At 42.5% G+C, this 11,073-nt stretch overlaps 1 protein-coding gene across 3 annotated transcripts; it reads right to left on the bottom strand.

Annotated features, from left to right (window-relative positions):
• Nucleotides 1-303: 303 nt before the first annotated feature.
• serpinh1b (serpin peptidase inhibitor, clade H (heat shock protein 47), member 1b) lies at nucleotides 304-4,188 on the bottom strand. Of its 3 annotated transcripts, XM_005927258.3 has the most exons (8): nucleotides 4,037-4,176; nucleotides 3,350-3,381; nucleotides 2,604-2,750; nucleotides 2,318-2,510; nucleotides 1,938-2,208; nucleotides 1,748-1,846; nucleotides 1,399-1,631; nucleotides 304-1,292 (listed from the first exon to the last, which is right to left on the bottom strand). In XM_005927258.3, exons 3-8 carry the CDS (start codon nucleotides 2,720-2,722, stop codon nucleotides 990-992), a joined length of 1,218 nt encoding a protein of 405 aa, XP_005927320.1. In that variant the 5' UTR covers nucleotides 2,723-2,750; nucleotides 3,350-3,381; nucleotides 4,037-4,176; the 3' UTR covers nucleotides 304-989. The 3 variants fall into 3 exon arrangements, with proteins under 3 accessions (XP_005927320.1, XP_005927319.1, XP_014190652.1); XM_005927257.3 differs by lacking the exon at nucleotides 3,350-3,381 and having other exon boundaries at nucleotides 4,037-4,188; XM_014335166.2 differs by having other exon boundaries at nucleotides 2,604-3,381.
• Nucleotides 4,189-11,073: the final 6,885 nt, after the last annotated feature.

Below are 11,073 nucleotides of genomic sequence, written 5' to 3'. Positions count from 1 at the left end.
GAGTCTACATTGTCAGGAAGATCCCAACAAAAGATCCCACTGGTGTTATTATTTAGGCTGGTAGTGTTTAGAGAAATGGTCCACCAAATTCCCTTGAGGGTTATCACTGCATTCCAGACCTGGGAAGACTGTTTGACCTTCAGCCAGCTGGAAAAATTGTTATCCTTTAGAGATGTTAACACTAGCGTGCACACATTCTCCAGTTCAGCTCCCTATAGCACTCTATCATCCGTATTTGAATGGCATTCACGTGGTATTCATTCAGGAGATTCTCAACAAAGAAAAGAGCCATGCACAAATATGTTCTCTTCATTTTTTTTTATTGAAAAAGGTCCACATTAATCACATAAATCACACCATTCCAACAGATTCTTTGTGGAAAATACCTACAGCAAGAAAACGACACAGAAGATGGTTTGCAACTTAAATTAAGCACCAGACGATTTGCCACCTTCCCCCTGCAAGCTCAGCTCGTGCAGGGGAACAGTTCAGTGCAGGCTGGAGGCAAAATGAGAGGGGGAATGAGACAGCACTGTAAAACAGCTTGTGCATCGATCTTTTTTCTCTTTAAACATTAAAGATATTGCAAAAAAAACAAAAACGCACACACAGGTCGTAGCCGAACACACGCAGGTAAAAACAGGATGTGAAAGAGGACTCGTACTTAATATAAGCATGCTGTCTGCTGTGCCGACTGCTGTTTGTTTGTGGAAGTCTTAAAAAAGGCACTTTTTTTTTAGATTATTCAAACCAGCATGTTCTTAAGACGAAGTCATGTAAACAGATTTGTTCCCTGGGAAAGTCGAATGTTTCTAAGCTTGGATATTCAGTCCACAGATTGTCAATTGGAATGTGCTACTGAGGTAACAATCATACCAAAAACAAAACATGCACGCGCATAAAATCACACACAATTACACACGTGCACAGTTTCCTGCCATAATTTCACAAATAATAAAGCTACCCACCACAATTTATAACTTTAAACATTATAGCTCATCACGCATTTTGTCCCCTTTAGGTTTAACCACTCTGCCGATGTACAGGATGGAGTTGGTCTTGTTGTCCTTTACCAGGAAAATGAAGGGGTGATCTACGTAGAAGAGTTTGGGGTTCCTCAGCTTCTCAGTACCGAAGATGCTTGTGTCGTATGGGTTTCCTTCGATGTCAAGCTCCAGGGCTGATGCGTGGAAGACGCTGGAAAGGTAGAGATCCTTCTTTCCAGAGATGTTGGACAGGTCAGCCTTGGCTTTGTCCACAGCTTCTGTCAAGCCCAGCTCAGCCAGGTGTTTCTGCAAAACACAGATGAAGTTGCTCAGCGCTCTGGGTTCACAGTAATATTTTCTAACACTCCTAAAGTTACACTCCATTTGAGCCATCCAGTGTGCAAACATTTACCTGCAGGTTGTGGCTGACTTCCACTGAGATCTTAGGCAGGGAGATGGCTACGGCTCTGTTCTCCATCTTGCTGAGCCAAGTGTCCACTTGCTTCCTTGTCAAGAGCTTCTCCAGGCGCTCCAGGGGCTCCAGGTGATAGGGCATGATAAGGATCATGGAGGCCTGTTTCTGGCCCAGAGGCATGTTCAGCACAAAGACTTTATTTTCTGTGTCCTCGTAGAAATCATAAAGACCTGAGAGAGGGGCAGACAAAGCAGATCTTATCACATGTGTGTACTTGAAGGCGGGGTGGCTTATCAGCTTCTGGAGACATAATAAGATCAAAAAGAAAGATGAGAGAGAAACTCACCTGTGCGGTGCATCATGGGAACTCCGACAGTAAATGAGCGAGTAACCAGGAAACCACGGGTGTCCACCATTTTATCGTGGAATTTCTCCTCCCAGTGAGCTGTGAGGGGGGGAAAAGACACGAGGTCACAACTCTGCACAGGCGTCTGGCCTCACAAAGAGCTTCAGTCAGGCGTTAACGCCATACTCACGCTTGAAGAACATGGCGTTGACAATCATGGCTCCGTCTGGGTTTTGCACGTCCTTGGTGACCTCAGGCAGCTTGCCGCCTGTGGACTTGGCCGCCCACTCGTTGATGGAGTTCACTGCGCTCCTCTTGTCCCTGAAATTGATTTTGGAGTGGTCGTAGTTGTAGTGCTTCTTGCTGTTCTTCACAAACTCGTCAGCGAAGGACACAGAGCTGGGGCCGTAGAGGCGGTTGTTGATTTTCCAGGTGGTGTTGCGTGTCTTGGCGTTGCTCACCTGAGAAGAAGTGGCACATGTACGCCATTAATTTGTGATATAAAGACAACTCGGAGTCTATGGCCTGTGGTGATGATGGTGGAATTATGAAACAAGGGAAGCTCCTTACCTCAGTGAGGAGCTCTGACAGGCCTGCGTGCAGATGCTCATCCTTGAGTTTGTCAGCGCTGAGGACTGTTTTCACCTGGGAGGCAGTGGAGGCTTTGCCACCAAGAGCCACCAGCCCCAGAGAGGAGGCCACCACCACAGGAGAAATGATGATGTTCTCTGTGTCTTTCTCCTTTGCCATGGTGTGGTAGAGGCTAAAGTGAAATTAAAAAATGCATATATTTATATATAAACACAGAGAATATTACTTTATGTTACAAGTGCGCCAGAATCAATAATATACAAACCTGAAGGCCAAGTTGGTGCTTTTATCAGCCAGCGCGGTGGCGTGGGTGCTCAGCTTCACATCCTCTGCAGAGGCCACCAAGGCCAGCAGACAAAGGCCTACAATGTTAGTCATCCACATCCTGTCTGTCTCCAACAGCAGCTGCACTCTGTGAAAAGGAAGCAAAGAGAACGATGATGACATTATTCCTTAAAAAGAACAAGAAGAAAAAGAAGAGCATGTTTGTGATATTCAGAAATATATTCATTTGTTAAAATATATCTCAGAAAGAAAATGCCAGGGAGCCGACTACACTTGGGCTGTGGAGGAAGGGCAGAGTTGACCCAGCCCACTCAGGAGCTCTGGAATGTCCCGAGTTTGAGGGAGACATGTTTCGTGCCACGTCAGCAGCGACCGCCGCCTGAGCTGAACAGCTGAAACTCAACGTTTACTTGGATTGAGTTGGATCTCGCTTCTCCGGACACATTTTAAGTGATACAAATGGTTAATAGTGTCTCCTCAGATGCGAGGATCAGAAATCCCTTTGCAACAGTCTTGCGAGACATACAGTGCAGACTTTTTTCATGTTGCCTGCAGAGAAAGAAAAGGGCGTATGCTTGTAGGCTGCACCCAAATCATCCCATCTCTGGTTCAAACAATGGGCTGAATGCACAGCCTTGGGCTCTGAATAACCAGCTGCACTGGCATACTGTTTCTCATGCAGACTCATACTGCGTCTGTTCCTCTGTGATTGCATGTTTGTGATACCTTGAGATGTTTTCATTTCTGCGATTTTCATTCTGAAAGACAAGAGGTGTATGTAGTAATCTCTGTGGAGCAGGCAGTGAGAACATATAGGCAGATTCTCATGGTGAGAAACTCTATGCACAGTACGAAGTCTAACGTCTCTGTTCTAGTTTCAAGTTTTCAACCACTAGAATTTAAACATTAAATATTAAGCTGCCAATCTAGTCAACCCACCACTCATTCAAGATGAGGCACTTTTCACTGTTTGTTTCCCGACCCTGGAGAGGGGGAAATGCTTTGATCCAATGAGCTTTGCCACAGTCAAAGTAATACTCTTCCTAGTGGAAAGACAAGCTAAACTGGGCGCAGGCACGCTACTTTCCTGCAAACCTTTTTTTTATTTGTTTGAACTGAATGCATTTAAACTGTTGTCAAAGTTCTGACATGGAAGCAGCAGAAAGCCTGCGCCACCCTGCCAGCTGCATGACAACTTTCAGCTCTGATAACAGGTCAGGATTTGTTCCCTACTGGAAACAGAAGAAATACAAGAAGTATTCTCTGACAGACAGAGGAATCTCAGCTGCAGCTTTCAAACTGGGTAAAATGGAGGGTAGCTGATCTGCAGCTGTAACACATGATAACAAAGCAGTTCATTCAGTCGCCGCATTCCTCCCTGCGAAACAAAGACCGTTATCTTCTGATCCTTACCTGGCACAGATTATCGCAGGGTTGCTTCTCCGAGCTGTGTCCGGTGGATAGTGTGGCTGTGACAGACTTCCCTGGCTCTATATATCCTAAAAGAGAATTTTCTAGAAGTTGGGAATGGGATATTCAAATGAGGGTGTCTGTGTTTCCTCAGGAAGCTGGGAGCTGGGACGTCCCCCTCTTGAAATCACAGGGTGGGATGAAAGCTGTGCCGACTGAAGTAAGTGCTGGTCCTGGATCAGCGTTAAAACTTTCCCACAAAAGGCTCCTGAATAGAAAATCTGAATCCTGGTCAGTCTTAAGTTTCTGCCTCAGTCCCCTCGGTTTTTAACACTGCTTGCTGACTCAATCTTAAACTCTGGTTTCATCACATGATTGGAGATAAAGATTAAGCTGCCACTGACTGTGAATTAAATGATTGTTTTGCATGCATATAAATACAGTGTTAAAGTTCTTTTTGCACTCTTTGGCATTTGTGTGTATGAGCTTCTCTTCAAGTATGGAACACCACCATGCATCAAAACAGTCTCAGCAGGCAGGATGTTACTCAGTAAGCATTTTTACTCCAGAATAAAAGGTGTAACTTGTTCCCTGGCTGTTGTTAAACTGCTGCTTAACTTCACATGGAAACATCCAGAAAGTTTCATGCAGCAGTATTCATGCCTCCCCAGAAGTTGCAGGAGCCTCAGCCCTACCCCCACACCCACACTGCCACGTCTGTCCAACTCAGCTGCTGATTGCAGGGTAGCTACTAAACGATGGGGGTTGTCTGGAAGACCACTGATGTTTAAAAAAAAGAAAAGCAGGATCTGCTTTCTTTGGAAAGAAAAGTTTCATAAAACTGCTGAGCCTTTTCTTTAGCACACAGATTAATGTTATTGTTGGTATTGTGATCTCAAAATCGCACATTTACATTCACAAGATTATCTGTCTCCTGTTTCATCTCTGATGTATATAAAGAGACCGAAACCTGCCTACAGTACAAAGAAAGACATTTCATGCTATAGCTTTACTTATGCAGATAATAAAATATTGATCTGGGTGTCTGACACTGCAGGACTAGGTGTTCTCCAACTAAAGTATTTCCATCTATCTCTTGACCCCCCTCCCAGTGCTTTTCTTTTACTGCTCTCTACAAATTGCTCTGACATGCCAGCTGATGAGTGGCTTGACTTTTTTAGTGATGTGTTGGGGGAGGCATCTAGAACTTTCTATGAAATTTTGAGAGACAAAAAATGTCCACAACCCACTCATAGCCATGTTTAGAACTCACAAGTACCTGAAGCTGAGTTACATACATGACTACCCAACAAATGAGCTCATTAACAGTTTTTACAACCCACCCCCATGTTTGTTTGTCCTTCTGAAGGCCCAGGAGTGACAGTTTACACTGAGATTCCTCAGCATGTGCAGACTCGAGTTCAACCAGATGGCAATTAATCAAGACTAAATCATTAAGATAAAAATGCTTTTACTCTCTGCCTTGTGTGGTATAAAGGGACATGCATAAGAAATGATGTGGGGAGGAAACAGTTACCTGCTGTTCCCCTCACAGTGCCTCATCTGTGTGGTCTAAATATACACCACGTGTGTGTACGTGTCTGTGTGAGCATGCAGAAGCTTCCAGAGCTTTTCCCAACCAACATCAAACACACAACTGAATAACTGTGACATAATCATGTTCATCAGATAGAAGATGCCTAACCGCAACATGATGCAATTTTTCACCATTAGAAAATTAAAAGACCATCTGCAGATTGCGTTTTATAAAAAATAAGCAAAAGTAAGGATGCAGGCACGTGCCAGACACGTTTTCTCATCAGTAGAATCTGATGCAAGGGTGGGAATAGTCTTCAGAGGGTGGAGCAACTCTTACATAACTCCAGGGAAGAATTGCTATTCGAGGACAAGGAGCCTATGCAACATCTGGACGTCATTGCACCAGCCATCAGCAAAACGGCAAGATGATAAAATAACCAGGTAGTTTAAAAATAAATAAATAATAACAATATTTCAATAAAATTCTTAGTAGAGAGCCTGTTAAAAAAATTAACTGCTTTTTAAAATAGTCCACAGAATCAGCTAAACAGGGTTGTGATGGTAAACTGTTTCACAGCCTTGGTGCCACAGACTGAAAGGCGCTGTCCCCCTGGTCTTTAGTCGTGTACGAGGAAGAACAAATAACAGATTCCGTGAATGAAGACAGCGAGCAGCAGCGTATTTTGTAAGAAACTGAGATATATGATCTGGAGCCTGACCTGTACATTAGCACAGGAATTTTAAAACAGATAGGAGTGTCATGAGCTTGCTTGCTAGAATGTGTTAACAATCTGGCCGACCTAACAAAGACCTAATGAAATCACATTTCACTCATTCTATCCATCCATCCTCTTATCAGCTTATCCAGCCAGGGTTAGGCAGGGTCGGTATCTATTCCAGCTGACACCAGGGCAAGGGTACATCCTGGACAGCTCAACAATAATTTCAGTCCTTTTTCTTCTTCTTCTTCTACTTCTTCTTCTTTTGTACAATGCATTTTCAAAACATGAACCAGTCTGATATAAAAAAATCCAATCAGATTACTTGTGATCAAGTCAGCCTTGATGTGTAACTGTAGCCAAGATAGATTAATATGTAACAGGCTTTGTTTCCACTCAAGACCTTTTGCCATGTCACAGTACAGCACAGGTGTGAATAACTAGCCTCCATCCAAACGGATTTTTTCTACTCCCTTTTATATTGTTATCATCCAAATTTGAAAAAACAAAAAAACAAACAATATTGTTAAATAAAAATGTCAAAATGACCATAACACAATGAGATTAACTGTCCGTGTGCATGTGTGTACAGCTGCCGTGTTTTGCGTTACTGACAGCCTAAGCTTGAGAGGGCGGGTCCAATGTGATTATCTGTGGTACAGCTGAAACACAAGGCTGTAGTGACAATACTAGAACACAGTGTGCCAGCTGGAGAGGTCATTCTGAGGCCTCCACCCACTCCGGACAGTGTGTGTGTGTGTGTGTGTGTGTGTGTGTTTGCCGAGGTGTTTCTGTCTTGTCTCTATATAGGTTGGAGCAGATGATAGTTGAGTGTGTGCGTGGTGTAGTTCTTGCAACGACAGTGAGTAAGGGAAATGACATTACAATATAGGTGCTGAGATTGTAGTGTTTGGAACAAAATTCAATCAAATACAACAAAAACAATATTGAAAAAGACACAAGAGTTAATCAGTGTAACCAGGCGTGCGGCCCAAACCGTTTTTAACAAAAATAAGTAAATCGCAGTATTAAGGCACTCCATATTCTAGGAACAGACACACATCCTCTGGTCTAGTGTTTATCTCTAATAAAAACGACATTTGATTTAATACACTAAAAGCAAGCAGATTATTTAGATCATTACACTATGTTTAAGGACTCAAAACACAAGACCCTAGAAACCGAGCCAAACACGTATAGCACCAGACCTCACCAATATTATAGAACAAAGCCACGAACATGTGTGTGCCTGTCACTCTTCTAAAACAACAAAATACATGAAGAAAACAACATAACTTCAACGGTTATTCATTACAAAAGCTCTTTAAACAGCAATAGTTGTATTATGTGTTTTCTCATGTCTTAACTCCCGTAACAAAGCGACTCTGCGAGAGATGGGGCAAACTCTGTTCGTCCCAGCCCTACCGCACAGGCTGCCGCAGCACCCTCTGTCCCTCCAGTGCGCGAAGATCTGTGTACGGGTTTCCCTGTAAAAGAGCTTCCCTTCTTCCCACGGTCATCAGCGCAATTCTTGCCCTCATACTATACAGTTAGATAAAACCCTTTCACAACTAAAGTACGACTGACCACAAGGCTCTTTTCATTTGTGAACTAATGTAAAGATATAAGGTTGAACGTATAAATAAATGCTAACTATCACACCAGAAACGAGTGTGTTTTCTGCTATAGCAACAGAGCTGGAAACTTCCTTATTAGAATGCATGTGTCTTGTCATTAAGGCATCTCACACATGGCCCACATTACAACGTGTTACTACACATAGCAGCACCTGTCCCTGTCCTCCTCTTCAGTTCGCCTCAACATAAGCTTATCATATTCTGTGATGTGATTTACTCCGAGGTGTTTGACGAGGTCAGTGGTGTTGCCACAACAACGTGTCCACACAGGACTCTGTTTGCGCTCAGCCATTGTTGTGAGTGTGCACGCCAGGGGCTGCGACACATTTATACAGCCGTATTCCGCATATGACTATGAAAGGCGTAAGAGGAAGTAGTTCCTTCCAAATTAGACGATCCGAATTGTATAGTTTCTTTCCACTGCGTTCATTTTAATGGAAAAACTACAAATTTACCCCAGAGTACTAAAATATCGATATTATAATATGAGAATCGATTCTAGAACATAAATTGCTGGTATCGGAAGAATCGATATTTCAGTATCGATCCGCACACCACTAGTGAGGAACCTGGACCTGAGAAGGAGAATGTAAAAAGCAGGCCCAACCGCTGATACTGACCGTGAGCTTAGGCCCGTCACAGTTACATCATACAGTTGAGCTGAAACATTTCTTTGGTCTTGCGTCATCTTCTTGCAGCTGTGCTTTAAGTTCTTCACCGACAACTTTGTGTTTCTCAGTTTGGAGTCCTACCTTTAGTAGTATTGCATACTATATAAAATGAATACCAATCGTTGCATTTTATCTGGATTTTAAGGCTCTCTCTGAGAACAGTTCAGCAGTTAATGTGACTATAAAGCGCGATAAGCGTAATGCAGCCAGTGTCTCAGACACGACAGTGGAGTGAATATTTGATGACATCTAGCTGCTTCCTCTACAAAGGTTGAACACACTCATTGTAAATCACTTTAGAAAACCGTGTCTGACAAACGGATGGAAAGCAAAAACAAAACAGGTTTGAAAATTGTCACTACAAAGGTCGACCTACGCTTTGCACAGAGGTTTGTTCGGATACGGTTGCGCATCTGTTTGTTTTGAACTGTCCTGTTTTCTTCTACACTTTCACATTTCAAACCAGCCTCTGGACATGAGTCGAATAAAGCAGCCAATTTTCCCAACACGGAGGTCTGCACAATGCATGGTTGACATTTGGGAGTTGTGTGTGTGTGTGTGTCAACTCGTCTGCAGGCCTCCTCCAGCCTGCATTTAACCACAACACTCTTCTCTAAGACGGCTCGTGGAGATTTTTCTTGTATATTTAAGGGAAACAAAATCTCAGCTTGCAGAGGTGAGGTAAACTCTGGTCACTTGGGGACAGCTATGCAGGAATAAAAGTCAATCCAAAGGAAAGCATCCAGTGTAAGGCCTTTAATAAGTCAGTAACAACCTTCAGCCTTGATTACTCACAGACCCATTAGCTGTTAAAATACTGTTATATGTCACAATTGCAGCTACTCAGATCCAGTTTCAGTAAAAAAAATGTATCTGAACAAACAGAGTTCATGACTTGTGCTTTTTTGTATACTTGGTACCTTTGTGTGTGTGTCTGTGTGATATCCCCTTTAGAACAGCTCCCACTCCTGTGCTATGCATGGTCATTTGGGTTGAGGAACCATGCTCTGCTTGTAGGTGGTGCTGTCAGCTAACACGTCTGCTAAACCTGTCTGCCTTAGCTGCTAGAGCTAAGGAGGAAATGTTCATCTTCTAAAAAATGTAATTTAACAGTACAAAAAAACAACAGTTTTAATGAAATAACAGCTGCATCTGATGTGATTATTGATTGTTTGGATTGTGATAGACTGTGTGGAATAGGAAATTGTGCTAATATTGACATGACAGCATCATACAGGTATTGCAGGTTGCATATCCATGAGGTTCCACCACACCCCAAAAGTGCTCTGTTGGATTGAGATCTGATGGCTGTGGAGCTCATTTAAGTACACTGAAGTCACTGTAGTGTTCAAGAAACCAGTATGAGATTAAGTGCATTGTGACATGATGCTCAGCTGGTACTGTAAGAAACCGAAATCAACATTCAAATTCAAATTCAAATTTTATTTGTCACGTACACAGTCATACACAGTACGATATGTAGTGAAATGCTTGGACAACTGCTCGTGACCTAAAGAAAACAAAAAAGGAAAAGGCTATGAATAAGATAGGAAATAAATATGAAAAATTAAAAAGGGTAAATTTAACTATCCATCCATTCGCTTCCGCTTATCCTTTTCAGGGTCGCGGGGGGCGCTGGAGCCTATCCCAGCTGTCATAGGGCGAGAGGCAGGGTACACCCTGGACAGGTCGCCAGTCTGTCGCAGGGCTAACACACAGGGACAGACAACCATTCACACTCACATTCACACCTAGTGGCAATTTGGATTATCCAATTAACCTATCCCCACAAGCTGCATGTCTTTGGACAGTGGGAGGAAGCCGGAGTACCCGGAGAGAACCCACGCAAACACGGGGAGAACATGCAAACTCCACACAGAAAGACCCCGGCCTGATGGTGGAATTGAACTCAGGACCTTCTTGCTGTGCGGCAACAGTGCTAACCACCGTGCCACCGTGCTGCCCAAATAGTATTAAATGAGGAAAAAATATAAATTAAAAGTTAAAATGAAATAAGTACAACTACAAATAGAATGAAGGTAAATTTAACTGGGAGAATAAGATAAAATATATAAATTAAGTTGAAAATAAAATTTAAGCTGTACAAACAAGAATACACCTGGATGGAGTATATATTGGAATCCATAAACAGATTCTCAGGCCCTATTAAGTACGTTTGGAGAAAACCAAACAGGCATATATCTTAAAATGATAAACAGGAAGCTCACCATTGAGAAAGCCTCTCTTAGGTTTTGTTTTGTTTGATAAACTAACACAGATGTCAGGAGTGACTGAAGAGACTGAACTCTGTTCACAACCTCCATATATATATATTATATATATATATATATATATATATGATAATATATATATATATATTATATATATATATATATATATATTATATATATATATATATTATCCAAGAGAAGAGTTTACTGAAGAAGCTCCAGAAAGCAAAGAAGTTGCCGTCA

This window comes from Haplochromis burtoni, unplaced genomic scaffold, assembly GCF_018398535.1.
Source record: "Haplochromis burtoni strain Fernald_Lab_line unplaced genomic scaffold, NCSU_Asbu1 Contig_88, whole genome shotgun sequence".
In the NCBI taxonomy this organism is placed as follows: domain Eukaryota; kingdom Metazoa; phylum Chordata; class Actinopteri; order Cichliformes; family Cichlidae; genus Haplochromis; species Haplochromis burtoni.
This window is presented reverse-complemented; position numbering and strand designations above follow the sequence as displayed.

Coding starts and splice junctions, on each gene's coding strand:
- serpinh1b (XM_014335166.2), bottom strand. CDS start 2,785: ATGTCATCATCGTTCTCTTTGCTTCCTTTTCACAGAGTGCAGCTGCTG. Junction 2,209..2,317: donor TGTCAGAGCTCCTCACTGAG/GTAAGGAGCTTC, acceptor ACTTCTTCTCAG/GTGAGCAACGCCAAGACACG. Junction 1,293..1,398: donor AAGTCAGCCACAACCTGCAG/GTAAATGTTTGC, acceptor TGTGTTTTGCAG/AAACACCTGGCTGAGCTGGG.